Source organism: Mesocricetus auratus, unplaced genomic scaffold, assembly GCF_017639785.1.
Source record: "Mesocricetus auratus isolate SY011 unplaced genomic scaffold, BCM_Maur_2.0 Super-Scaffold_100011, whole genome shotgun sequence".
Classification (NCBI taxonomy): domain Eukaryota; kingdom Metazoa; phylum Chordata; class Mammalia; order Rodentia; family Cricetidae; genus Mesocricetus; species Mesocricetus auratus.
The window spans coordinates 34,700,943-34,715,406 of record NW_024429195.1 but is presented as its reverse complement, the minus strand read 5'-3'; the positions used below and the strand labels follow the sequence as shown (position 1 = coordinate 34,715,406).

The window sequence follows — 14,464 nt, the reverse complement described above, 5'->3', positions numbered from 1 at the left end:
CCTGGGAAGCCCACAGAACTTGTCTTTCCTTTTTTTCACAAAGGTCTTTATCTGTGTTGTTGGATTTTTGTTTTCCGCAAAAGTCACTTGTGTTCTGCATTGTAACTTGGTAACACCACGTCAACACCACCGACTTTGTGTTTGTTTTCTGTGAAGTCAGCTTTCTTCACAGAATAAAATACCAGTAAGTTTTTGCCCATCTTCCTTCAACTAGGAGCACATGAGGTGGGAGGCAGGATTCATTCTCGTCATAGGTGCCTGCCAGTTGTATCTGGTACACTGAGATTATTCATGGTGTCTCCTTCCAGCAAGGACTTTTTCTTTTTCTCTGTCCTCCCCTCTGCTTCTGCTTCCTTCCTTCCTTCCGTCCTTCCTTCCTTCCTCCCTCCCTCCCTCCCTCCCTTCCTTCCTCTCTTCCATCCCACCCCTGCCCTTAAGCTATCTACTCAGCCACTTTCCACTTTCTGAGCCCCACTGTTTGAGTGAGGCCGAGCAGAAGATGGTATGCACTGTGGTTGGGCATCCCTGATTTACAAGTGCTTGGCTGATGGCCCTAATCCTGCTGTAGAATAGTGCAGACCTGAGCTTCAGGTACCATACACCAGTGCACATCTTCAAATCCAAGCTGCTGGCAGCTAGTTAAGAGTCTTTTTTTAAAACCAGTCTTTTGAAATGATTTTTAAATAGCTTCAGATTCTTAATATAATTTATTCATTTTATCATTACTGGTGGAAAACATATGCCACATCTCTCATGTAGAGGTCAGAGGACAACTTTCAGTAATCAGTTCTCTCCTTTTACCTTCCCATGGGTTCCAAAGATCAAAATCAGGTTTGTGAGGCTGTAGCCCTTACCCACCAAGACATTGCTCTGATCCCTAAATCCAGTCTCTAGGACAATTTCTGGGGCTCCATCTGTCCTTTCATCCTGTGTTTCTATACGCTGATATTTTACTTTTTCCCTGTCCTTCCCATCTCTTCCTTCTCCACTGCCCTCTCCTTCTCTTCCCTTCCTGTCCTCCCTTTAACTTCCCCAGGGCCTTAAAACCCTCCACAAGCCATCCTGCACGGAACCATGCCACTCTGTATTCTGCCTTTAGCAAGTCCTAGAGATGGGTGTGAACCTATGCACACTGAGAACTCCTGTTTAATATGCTTGGGAGTTTTTAATAGGAAAATCCGCTTAAAAATATTTACTTTGGCAAAGGCTTTTTTCTCTGAGTCCATTGAAAAACTGCTTTGTGGCTTAAAATGCTATACTCGGGATCACAAGGCCACCCTAGATGACAGAGAGGAATCAAAAGCTTGGGCACCATGGCCTTGAATAACGATGAGGATGCCAAGCTGTGTGGCACAGTGCTGGTACCAGAGAAATGTATTCTACAATATCTGTAAAAACTAGGCATTTAAATAGACCTATAACCCCTATGCAAATAGAAGCAGTCATCCAAAGTCTCTCAACCAAAAAAATCCCAGGTCCAGATGGCCTCAGTGCAGAATTCTACCAGAAATTCAAAGAACAGCTTATACCAATTCTTCTTAAAGTATTCCACACAATAGAAGCAGAAGAGTCTTTGCCAAACTCTTTCTACGAGGCTTCAATAACCTTGATCCCCAAGCCACACAAAGACACAACTAAGAAAGAGAACTTCAGACCAATATCCCTCATGAACATTGATGCAAAAATACTCAATAAAATACTGGCAAGTCGGATCCAAGAACACATCAAAACAATCATTCACCACGATCAAGTCTATCTCCATGCCCAAAATTTAAGTCCAAATGGATTAAAGACCTTAACATAAACCCAGCCACACTGAACCTCTTAGAAGCGAAAGTGGGTGGTACCCTTGAACGAATTGGTACAGGAGATTGCTTCCTGAACATAACCCCAGTAGCACAGACACTGAGGTTAACAATTAATACATGGAACCTCTGAAACTGAGAAGCTTCTGAAAGGCAAAGGACACAGTCAACAAGACAAAAAGGCAGCCCACAGAATGGGAAATGATATTCACTAACCCCACATCTGACAGATGGCTGATCTCCAAGATTTACTAAGAACTCAAGAAGCAAGTCTCCAAAACACCAAAGGACACAATTAAAAAGTGGGGGACTGAACTAAATAGAGATTTCTCAATAGAGGAGTCTAAAAATGGCTGAGAGGCACTTGAGAAAGTGCTCTACATCCCTAGCAATCAGGGAAACGCAAATCAAAAGAACTCTGAGATACCATCTTACTCCTGTCAGAATGACTAAAATCAAAAACACCAACAGCAGTTTATGCTGCAGAGGCTGTGGAGAAAGGGGAACACTCTTCCACTGCTAGTGGGAATGCCGACTTGTATAGCCACTTTGGAAATCAGTATGGAGATTCCTCAGAAAAATGGGAATCAGCCTACCACAAGGTCCAGCAATTCCACTTTTAGGCATATATCCAAAAGATGCACATTCATACAAGGATATCTGTTCCACTATGTTCATAGCAGCATTATAGCCAGAACTTGGAAGCAACCTAGATGACCCTCAACTGAAGAGTAGATAGAGAAAATGTGGTACATTTACACAATGGAGTACTATTCAACAGAAAAAAAAAACAACGGAATCCTGAAATTTTCAGGCAAAGGAATGGCACTAGAAGAAACCATCCTGAGTGAGGTAACCCAGTCACAAAAAGACAAACATGATATGTACTCTTTCATATATGGATTTTAGACATAGATCTGGGGAGTGCTAGCCCACAATCCCATGGCAAGAGAGTCTGGGAAACAGAACCTTCATCCAATGACTGATGGAAGCAGAGGCAGACTCCCACAGCTAAACACAGAGCTGAAGTCAAGGAACCCAGTGACAGAGATGGAGGACTGATGAGCAAAGGGGTTAAGACTGGGCTGGTTTAACCCCTGGAAACAGCTGACCCAACAAGGGGTAGCTCTTGAATCCCAGACTGATGGCTGGGAATCCAGCATGGGACTGATCATGACCCCTTGAATATGGGTGTCAGTGAGGAGACCTAACGCAATCTATAGGGCCTTAGGTAATATATCAGTATTTATCCCTGGCACAAAAATGGACTTTGGGCGCCCATCCCACAATGAGAGATGCATTCTCACCCTGGATTCTTGGAGGAGGGTCTAGACCCTGCCCTGGATGAAATGACAGACTATGGACACCTCCATGGAGGGCCTCACCCTCCCTGGGGAAAGGAGGTTGTAAATGGAAGCCTTTTTCCTTGCTAACCGCTTTGGTTTATCACCCGCCAGTCGCCTGGGCTCTGCCGCGTTATAGTCCCCAAATAACACACAAGACGCTGTATTAATTATGAAGCTGTTGGCCTTGTTTGTTTCTTACTGGCTAGCTCTGACTTAAGTATTTATCCCATAATTGTTAATCTAAGTATGTCTCTTACCGGAGAAGTTTCCGGGCTTCCTACCCCATGGCAGTTACATCTTGACTCTCCTGTGTTTCTCCTTCCCAGAGTCCTCCTAGACTCCTAGTCCCACCTATCTAGATTCCTATTGGCTCAACAGTGCTTTATTGACATAAGACTTCCTCAACAGGAGGTAGTTTGGGGGGGTTGGTGGGAGGGCATGGGAGGAGGGGAGGGAAAGGGAGAGGGACCTGGGATTGACATGTGAAGCAACCTTGTTTCTAATTTAAATTTAAAAAACAAAAGCAAAAACAAAAAAAGCTAGGCATTTAAAAAATATTTCCAGGAATTTTATGGACATAAGGGACTCCAAAGAAAATACATTCCCCTCCGTTTAATGAGAGGAGATTTTGTTTTTCCAGGCAGGGTTTCTCTGTGTAACCCTGACTGTTCTGAGGCTCAGACATCCTCCTGCCTCTGCTTCCCAAATGCTGGGATTAAGGGCCTGTGCCACCACTGCCTGGCCAGAGGAGGATTTCTAAAGGAAGTAATGGTCGGGGTCACCCCCAGGCTTTTGATATTGTCATCTGCAAAATCCATGCTGGATAAGTATGTAATTATGTTACAAAAAGTGCCCCCCCACAATAAACCTCAGTGTTTTAAATATGTCTGTGATTTTGTTTGGGGTCTTCTTCGTATCTGTCTTAGGGCTCATGTAATCTGCTGGCTGCAATAAACACACTTGGAACTTAAATGTTGTTTTCATGTAACATTATATTAACATGTTTGGTGTGGAATTTGAGAATATTTAATGTCTGTATACCTTTAAGAAATGTCATTTACATGTGAATCACTAGTGCACTGATACAGCTCTTGTCAGTGTTCGGAGATCATTCATGGGCATTCGAAAAGGTGATCTTTCAGGGAAGGACTCCGGGCATGTACCTAGGAATGAATTTCTTTCCAAGATACCAGAACTTAATGGAGCATAGGAAACCCAAGTCACAAATGGGAGCTCAGCATGTAGAACAGAAGTTACCACTGGGTCTGTTACTTTGTTTCATAATCTCCTAAAGAAAGTCTCAGTTTACTTCATTAGAATTTATAATAGCTTGGCCCCTCCTCTGCTTGTTCTGAGTTTTAGATTTAGGTGCAGGGCAAAACAGTGAAGGGGTGGGGGGGACCATAAAACCTTGTGACCAACACTCAGACCATGGTAGTCATTATAGTTAGGTGTGGAATGCAGGCCTTGTCTCATGGTAAGATAAGTAAGCAACCATATACAGTACAAGCCTGCTTCTGTTCACTCTAAACCAAATCTCCCATTATGGAATGTAATAAAGTTTATTTTCTCTTCTTAGTATTAATGATCTAGAAGGGAGAATTCTTAAACATTCTTTGACAATTGTGTACATGTATACAATGTGTTCTTATTTTCACCTCTCGTTGCCCTCCCTCATCGCCTCCTCTTCCTCGTCAACCTCTCCATTCCTGCTTTCATGTTTCTTTGTTTTTTAGTGACTCACTGAGATTAATTAGCATTGCTTGCAGGAGCACAGACCCCTTAGCAGTGGCTACACCACTGAAGAAAATGTCTCCTCTTTCCCCAGCAACCATTAAGTGCCAATAGCTCTTCAAGGAGAATGGAGCCCCTCCCCCCACCAAGATGGAATGTGGGTGGGGTCCCTTCCTGTACAGGTGACCAACGTCTCTGTGAGTTCCTGAGTACAGTGGTAGCCAAAGTTAGCAGCCCTCCTCCCCATCCTGGGGGAGAATTATTTAACTGGCAACATTTCTATGTAGTCAGCAGACTAACTGCCATTTGGGCTGAATGTGTTTTATGGTTTTGACGTGCACCTGTCCTCTGGCTTAAACCGCTTGCCGCAGGTGTCAGCCGAGACAGAAGTGATACTGAAATCTTGTGTTGTCCTTTCTGCCTCTGCTCAGTAGTTAACTCACCAAATCATTAAATGGCTCAGATTGGAGTATGTTTCTAGATCGTCTCAGCCAAAGGCAGCGGACACTTCAATATTATTTTTTAAAATACAGTCACTGTCCTAGTTAGCCTTGATGACATAGGCTAGAGTCATCTAAGAATGGAATTTCAATCAAGGAATTTCTTACCTCATATTGGCCTGTGGATGTTATCTATGAGAGATTCTTTTACTGTTAACTGATGTAGAGAGCCCAGTCCACTGTCTCAGGAAACAAGAAACAAGCCAGAGAGTGAGCTAGCAAGTGTCCTTCCTCTGGTCTCTGCTTGAAGCTCTAGCCTTGAGCTTCTGCCCCGACTTCCCTCAGTGATGGACTGTAAGGATGAGTCAGATAACCAGTTCCTCCCCCAAGCTGCTGTTGGTCAGTGTTTCGTCACAGAAACAGAACGAAACTAGGATGTTCATTCAAGCTATCAATGTAAATTCCCTTCATCAGGAAAAATTCCTGGTTAAATTTTGCAAATATATGTGATATATATGTCTTGGGAAACAAAACTAACGTATTTTCTTTTTGATCCACAGTTGGTAATCAGTGGATAAATTACATCTCATTTTGTGGCCTGAGAACACATGCAGAGCTGGAAGGGAATCTGGTCACTGAGCTCATCTATGTGCACAGCAAGTTGCTAATTGCTGATGACAACACCGTTATTATTGGTAAGTACGTGGTCTGCGCCTGGGCTTCTTGTCTCTGACAGCCCAGGGCCTCAGTTGTTCTCACTTTCCTGTGCTTCGTTGGCAGTTGAGGTTTGCTGTATAACACCTAAACTGTTCCAGAGACAGTCATTTTCTTTTGCATCCCCCCCCCCCGCCTGGTTTTGTTACTTTTGTTCTTAATCTCTACAGAATTAGAGATCCAGAGCAATGGAAGGGACCTTGTGCACACACACCATTTACAAGCAGGGCTTAAACCACACATCTGTCCATCTGCCTGGCCTCATTGACTCATTTTAAGGTGTTTATTTTTGGTGGGTTTTGTGCATGCTATGCATTTTTGTGTGCAAGTCAAAGGCCAGCATGAATGAGTTTCCACCAAGAGGGTCCTGGGGGTTGAACTCTAATCTTTGGCCTTGGCAGCGGCTGTCATTTCATACTGAGCCATGTCACTAACCCTGATTTTATTAATTATTTATTATTCTCTTATTTTTTATTTGAGTCCAAGTGCCTAGGTTTTTGGGATTGGGAGGAAAGAAATCCACAATGAAATCGTTTGGAACGAGAGATGTGTGTGGTCCATTCATCCCACATCATCTGACCTTCCCCACAGATCCAGTGTCAGAAGGATGCTTAAGTCTTACTGTCAGAGTTTACCAGGATTTTTTCTAATGTTTATGTCTTGGATACTCTCAACCAAGGTGTGGAACTGTCAGCTTTGCTGAGATGGGTGGAAGTGGGGAGAATCGTGTTTTAGTGAAATCCCTGTTTTAAGATCAAAGTCCTTCTCCAACAATGATACAAGGTGCACTTCTATAAAGCCCTTTTCACCTCACTGGCTCAGGAGACAGGCATGCACATTCTGGATTGGACCTTCTGGGCATGTCTGGGAATGTCTGCAACAGTGAGGACACAGGCATGCCGATTCATCTCTACCCTCACAATCGAACACAGTCCTTTCCAGTTGGAGGGACTTACCTTTAAGTCCATGGCTCCTTAGATAAGGAATTTCCAAGGTTTTAGTCTGTTCACTAACCACCTCCTCTAAGTCCCCTCAGGAGTTTCTTCAGCCGTAGGTAGTGCAGAGCCCTGGCTTCCTGCAGTCTTCAGCTGCTCCTGCAGCTCCTTTTGAGTTTCCTTCATGTCATTTCTGAGGAGTCCCCTCAGCTGTGTGTGCTGCACAGCCATTTGCTCCTTCAGTATTTGCTTTAGTCATTTCTGAGGAGTCCCCTCGGGTGTGTGTGCAGACAATCAGCTCACTCCTTCACACCCTCCTTCTTTTTCATCAAATGATCTTTTCTATCGCATTTCTTTTCTTATGGTTCCTGAGACATTTTCTGCTGAAAAGAAAAATGGAAATTAATTGCTTTGGAAATAATAATAATCATAATGTGAGGGGAATAAAAAGCAACAACTTAGGGAAGATATGCATCAAACATTTAATATTCAAAACACAAACGTTTCTGTGGTTGACAGTGAATGCTGCTCTAGACCAAAACAATCTCCAAGCCATCCCGGGTATATTGCCATGTACCAAGCAGTATATTTTTAACTCTTAATGGTCAGAGTGCCCAAGAAATACCCTCAGGCCAAAGCTGCCGCAGTTATTCAAATTCTGGCATTACACAATGTTTACATTTTATATCTTTATAGTAAACTTTTGTTATCTTTCTGCATCATTTTTTGTCATCAGTTTAAGTCTCTGTGTAGGACAGAGGTAACTTCAGCTGATCTAATTTTATTGCTGTATATGCCACATAATCACCCTAAGGCAAAGGGTGGGTCAGTTAATTTAAGGGGAAAAAAACTGGCTAGAAACAAGCCAGGCTAAGTTCAGAGAGAATATGCTTCTGTGTGTGATTTATTTGGGAGCTGGGTGATGGGGCCCCCAAAAGAACAAAGAGTAAGAGCAAAGAATAACAAACAATATCTTGTCACCCAACATGAAGCTAGAATAAAAGAAACTCTGCTCCAGGAATCACTGTCTCTGCCTACCTTACACTGGGATTGTAGGCGGATTGTCATGCTCACCCAGCATTTACATGGGTTCTGGGAACATGAGCTCTGGTCCTCATTTTATCAGACCTGAGGCTCATTGCCTGTGCTCCAAGCCACACATCCTCAACAAGGCAATTACAAGAGCCGGTTTAATAATGGAAACAGAAAAAAAAAGAGGAGATTTATTCAATGTGGCCATCTTGAGAAAAGAGAAACCCAAGTGGAACCTCTAAGTCCATCTTCAGGGTTCTGCAGTAAGACTGTCAAGTTTAAATAGAGAGCCAAGGTTATGAACATCTAAGCGGTGCCCATCGAGGTGTGGTCCTGCCCCCCACTGACTCATCATTGTGGGCTTTAGTCTCATCTTGTGAGGTGGTCTGATAAATTGTTACAGCTGTGAAATCTCTTGCCAGGAGATAAGTTCCTGTTGGGCTGCAGTCTTTCCTTTCTCCCGGCATGGGATTGTTTCTATAGTCTGGTAGTCAGGTTGAGAGACACAGTGTATTCCAGTGTATCTGTGGAAGTGATCTTCCATTCCTTCTAGGCCTGTTACACTGGCTTGTGCAGACAGCACGTAATGTTTCAGCTCACACTGCCAGGATTGTACTCCTGCCCTCTGCCCTCTGGAGTCAGGGACTGCTGCCATGGGAGGGATTTGGGGTTATATATGGGGGTTCCAGGCTGGCTCCCCCTCCCGTTCTGATCTTGGCTAGAGAAGGGCAGCCCAGTCCTGCAGACCCAGTCCATGAGTGGTCTCTGATTAGGGCAGGAAGAGAATGAAGTCCCAGAGAGGCACCAGGGGAGTTCCATTCATGCACCTAGGAGGGAATGCTTGGGCTAGAGAAGGTGATACAAACTCTGTGTTCCAGTAAATTCTCCCCACCTGCAGCCCTGGTCTTACCAACACTGCTCCCTTAGATAAGACCTGAACAGCTAACATGGAAGGGCAAAGTCTCACAGGGTTCTACACCTAAACAAAGAACTGCAGGGAACTCAGGAATGCTGATGGTGAAGAAATAATCTCTCACAGGATGGACCCCCAAATTGGTTATCCAGTACCAAATGGTCAGCTCTTGAGTCATATACATTCAAGTAGCTCTAAATGAACTAAAAGGGTTGTATTTATGCATTTATACATATGACGATATCATTATTGATATATATGCATATGTAACAATTAAAATGAGGCCATAAAGTTGAGAAAAGACAATAGGAGGAGCATTGGAAGGGTTAGAAGGAGAAAAGGGAAGAGGGGAAATCATGTAATTATATTTTAACTGAAGATGCAATTGAAAAAGCTGTCAAACCTCATGGTGTAATACTAAAGCTAATTTAGTGTATGTCTGTGCTTTACCATAATCCACCACAGTGTTTCTTCTGTTGTGAGGAATCAGGTAATAGAAAGGAATGCATAGCATACATCAGAAAATAAATAGACAAACAAACACACAAATGAATAAATAAATAAACGTGATCCTTCCCAAGTGAAGGTCAACATCCTTGGGGAACTGAGGTTTTATCTCTAGACCAGACTGCCTTGAACTCACAAAGATCTGCCTGCCTCTGCCTCTGCCTCTGCCTCTGCCTCCTGAATGCTGCGATTAAAGGCCTGCACCACTATCTCCCCCTGAGTTGAGGTTTTTCAAAATAGAGAAAGTTGATACCAAAGCTATGGCCTGCCACACAAGTGGAGGTGGAGAGTTACCATCGATGGCAGACTGTATTTCAGGTTAGCCAGGGACTGTGAAAGCATTTCTGGCATTTGATGTTACTTGTCATATCACTTAAAGACTAGGAAGCTTGTTCTTGTTTTTGTTTTTTTCTTGTTTTTGTTTAAAACAAAAACCTATCAACTTCTGTACTGAACTGGATGGTGTGCTGTTTTCTTTGAACTCCTTCAAAGAGTCAGTTAACCAGCAGATGCGGGTAGAAAACCATAGCATGTGAAACAATAAGGAGAATGTATTGCTTCATAAACCGGTTAAGAAAGCTCTAGCGTTAACTAGTTTAGAGTCTTCCAGATTTTGTTGTAGCAGGCTTTCTTGAACTCTGGCGTTAACTAGAGTCTTCCAGATTTTGTTGTAGCTTTCTTGGACTGCCAGTTATGCATCCTTGACCTTATCTTATAATTGTCCCACTCGCTCTTATAGCTGAAATCAATCTATTTCTCTCCATCATTGTTTTGTCTCAGGGCTGTTTACCTTTCCTTCATTTTGTATGTCCTATCCCATGTCTTGCTGACTAGCTGGCCCTGGGTGTCTCCCTAGTTTTCTTCCTCATTCTTTCTTCTCCCTTCTCTCCTCTTATTCTTTCTGCCCACCAACCCCATCTATCCCTCAACTGCCTACCTATTGGCAGGTGCCTTAGGCAGGCAAGGTGAAACAGAAGCACATCTTTACATAATTAATGAATGCAGCATAAACAAATGTAACACATCTTTCCCTAAACAAATGCAACACACTTTAACATAGTTAAAGTAATATTCCACGACATTTTGTAGTTTTTTACAATTATTTTCATTTATGTGTATTGTGTGAATCTCCACGTGTGTACACATATGAGTGGTCTCTATGGAGTCCAGAAGAAGGCATTAGAACATCTGGCTCTAGAGCTACAGGATGTTTGAGCCACTGGACATGGGTTCTGGGAATGAACTAGGGTCCTCTGGAAGAGCAGGAAGCACTCATAGATGTTGAGCCATCTCTCCAGCCTATGGACATTCTCTCTGTCCTTCAGCCTGGGCTTGTTGGGTTAGTTAGCCAGTCCATCAGCCTTGACTTGTTGGATTAGCCTGTCTTTTAGCCTCATGATGGGACCTTCTGAGGTCAATGTCCAAAAGATAGGAAAGATGGTATAAAGCTCTGTTTTCTCAGAAGTTCCTTGGAAGCTTTCTTTCATATTCTGTGGTCCAGAACCATGCCACATACTATCTCCTAAGCTAATCACTGGTAAATATGATGGCATTATGATTCTAGGCTGCTTTAGAATGATAAAAGGTGACACTTAGGCTAATCCTACAGAGGCCCCTACCTCCCTAAACTACATCTTCCCTAGGTCACTTTGACAAAACTGGGTGTTGTGAGCCAGGAAGCATGGAGAAGGGTTGGCCCATTGGCAGCGGCTGTCATGAGAAGTTGTTCATTTCTGCTGTTTCTTCTTTTAGGATCTGCCAACATCAATGACCGGAGCATGCTGGGGAAGCGAGACAGTGAAATGGCTGTCATAGTGCAGGACACAGAGACAGTCCCTTCAATAATGGATGGAAAAGAATACCAAGCTGGCTGCTTCGCCCAAGGGCTTCGGCTGCAGTGCTTCAGGTGACCCTACAGAGCCATGAGTCTGTATCAGTTCCACAGTCGCAGTGTTGGGTCTCAGGGCCACATCTCACCCTTGGCACTCCTGTCATGCCAAATTCTTTTTTTAAAATCTAGAACAATGTCTCCCAGAGTGGAGGATATACACACTAGTATAAAAATGTCTATTATATATATATATATATATATATGTGTGTGTGTGTGTGTGTGTATGTGTGTTTTAATAAGCTGTCATCTTTATGTATAATAGCACAAACTACCATTTTAAATATAATCAGATATAATCAATTTAAGGTCAGGCCAGATCAAACCATCTAGGTAGGAACCGTTTCAGTTTTTCAAAGCAACTTCACGTTTAAAAACCTAAAGAAACAGGTATTTCCATAGGTAAAGGTACTCCCCACTTAGCCTGATGACCTCAGTTCAGTCACCCCAGCTTACAAGGTGGAAGGAGGGAATCTTCTTTTTTTTAATTTAAATAAGAAACAAGCTTGCTTCACATGTCAATCCCAGCTCACTCTCCTTCACCTCCTCCCCCATCGCCCCCAGCCCCCTGACCCCCTACCCAATCCCCACTCCACTCCCCAAGGAGGGTGAGGCCCTCCATGGAGGATCTCCAGAGTCTGTCATATCATCCAGGACAGGGCCTAGGCCCTCCCCCATGTGTCCAGGCTGAGAGAACATCCAAAGGAGGGAATCTTCAAGTTGTCACTCACACATGGGGACATGGTGAAGGAGAGCACCAACTTCCTTAAGTTGTCCTCTGACCTCCACATGCCCTGTGACATAAGCACCTTCAGGCACACAAGAAATTGCAAGGCTATAATAAGTACTGCTAAAAGTGTTCTAGTGGCTGTGGCAGCAGATTTAAGTATGAACACTACATTTCCCAAGTTTAAAAAGATTCCAGACATGAGAGATCCCTGGTCTTCCTAAAGGCAGACAGGGTGCTGAGGGCTATGAAACAAGACTGTGTGACTCTAAGGGACTAAGTGCTGTTGTTGGCCCTGGCTAGGGTTAACTGCCCCCAGACCCTTTAGTCTATAATTAATAGTCATCCTTCTAAACCTTCTAGATCATATCACTCTTTTGCTCACTACCTTCTAGCTCCTTACCTCAGAACTAAGCAAGGAACAGGTAAAACTTCCCAGAGGTATTAATCCGCATGGTCTGTCAACACATTAACCTCTCCCCCAGCAGTAGACCTTGTCAGGAGCTCTTTAGGATTCTAGAACCACCCTTTCTCTGATGTCATCTCATTTGTGACCTATAGGGGTCTCTGTGACCACCAAGGCCAGCAGAGTGCCAATCGGAGTGAGACAAAAAGGAAATCAGGTTCAACATGACTTAGCCAGTGTTGGTTTGAACTACCCCGACCCTGAGTAGTTTATTATAGGCATATTTAAGTTGGGTGTAATTTTGAAAAAAGGTTTCCTATTGTAACACAATCCTCAGTGCACAGGAGGCATAATTTCATCAAAGAAATTCTTCTCATAGTACGTGTCACTTCTTCCAGGAAGATGGGTTCTAGAGATAGGCTACATGTGTTTTCTTAAGGGCCTAGGGGAGAACCTGGTGTAGTCTTAGTCCTACAGATAGTATAGAGGTCACCTGAGCTGTTAGCCACTTCTTGTCCTGGTTGGGGGAGCCCCTGAACATACAGATAATGCAAAGGTCACCTAGACTACTAGCAACCGCTTATCTTGCATTTGGGATCTTGGTATGGCTTGGACCTATAGATATCATAAATCACCAGATTATTAACCACTTTCATCTTCAGCCTTGTGGGTGGTAAAACAAATTACACACCTCTTTCACTGAAAAGACAATCTTGTGTTTTGACATTCCTGTTTCCTTAGTGCTTGTCTGTGAGAGCAAGGACCTTCGTGCTCCCAATAGTGGCCTCTGGGGTGAGACGTACTGGGTGCCCCTGATGTAGTCAAGGGTTGTGCTTTCTGCTGCTTGAGGGAGGTATGCCCTGTGACACCATTGTTTTCATCCTTCGTGTGATAATGGTCCATTTGGCAACTGGCTCACACCCAGGGAGGACATGTACTAGGCACTGCACTTTTTACCAATAGGATGACCTTCTTGATGGCCATCTTCCGTCTTCCTTCAGATCTAGCAGACTCGGCTCCCCAGATGTAGCTCCTTTCCAGACAAACCCAGTTTTTGCTCTCAGCTCAAAGAACTCAGCAGAGCCATGCCTCAAAAACCAAAACAACAACAGCAACAACAAAAACCTCAATACCTTTCAACCACTTTTATTGCTGTATTTGTCACCTTTATTACTAATTATTTGGCCAGTGAGAATTCTTTCAAACCATTGGCGTTACAGAAAAGTGCTGCTAATTTGTTTTGTTTAGCAGGGGAGAATTTAAAATTAGTGCCTTGCTAATTGACTCACTGGTTTCCTATTCCAACATACACAAGGAAATAATTATTTCACTTTTTAAAGCTGAAGCTATGCTGTATCCTTTCAGTGGTGGGTGAGCTTAAGTAGTCTCTTTAAAATGGTGGGCTTCTTCATATATCTTTAGGTATATGCTGATTATAGAGGGACAGGATTATGCCTTGCGAGCTATTATTCTCTTGTAGAAATTATAAAATATAAATATAAAAATATAAAAGATATATAAAAAACAGTAAGAAGGTAAATTCATTTGTAATTCCACCACCCAGTGCCAATAGGTTTTAAACTTTAGTTTTAAATTGATATATAAATTGCAAAGATTTATGAAGTGCTATGTGATGTATTTATATATGTGCTTACTGACTAATACCTAGATTAGCATGAGGATAACTTAAAATGGTTATAATACATGTTTGGGCAGTGCACATGTGGCGAACAGAGGACAACCGTGGGGAGATAGTTCTCTCCATCTGCCTGCTGAGACAGGGGTCTCTATTGTTTCTGCCTTGGTGAGTACTCCAGACTAACTGGGCTGCCAGCTTCTGGGATACTCTCCTCTTTGCACTGGCATCTCACTGTAGGAGTGTTGGGATTAAAGATGTGCACCACTGCCTTGGGCTTGTTAAGTGGGTTTCAGAAATCAAAATCAGGTCAGCAAGCTCGCAGGACAACTTTCTATCTATGTATCTATCTATGTATCTATTTATCTATCTATCTGATGA

General features: G+C 43.2%; 1 protein-coding gene and 1 long non-coding RNA gene across 5 annotated transcripts in view; one reads left to right on the top strand and one right to left on the bottom strand.

The window, feature by feature from the left end:
• LOC121143230 overlaps positions 1-12,556 on the bottom strand; it is a 61,094-nt gene extending 48,538 nt beyond the window's left edge. Inside the window, exons 1-2 of the long non-coding RNA XR_005880421.1 lie at positions 12,445-12,556; positions 6,996-7,357 (exon numbers count right to left, since the gene is read on the bottom strand). This is a non-coding gene — a long non-coding RNA (uncharacterized LOC121143230). The remainder of the gene's footprint in view (positions 1-6,995; positions 7,358-12,444) is intronic.
• Positions 1-14,464, top strand: part of Pld1 (phospholipase D1) — a 189,307-nt gene that overhangs the window by 163,353 nt on the left and 11,490 nt on the right. For all 4 annotated transcript variants that reach the window (XM_040754598.1, XM_040754597.1, XM_040754599.1 and 1 more), the window contains 2 exons: positions 5,886-6,020; positions 11,179-11,332. In XM_040754598.1, the coding sequence (XP_040610532.1) occupies positions 5,886-6,020; positions 11,179-11,332 (289 nt within the window). The remainder of the gene's footprint in view (positions 1-5,885; positions 6,021-11,178; positions 11,333-14,464) is intronic.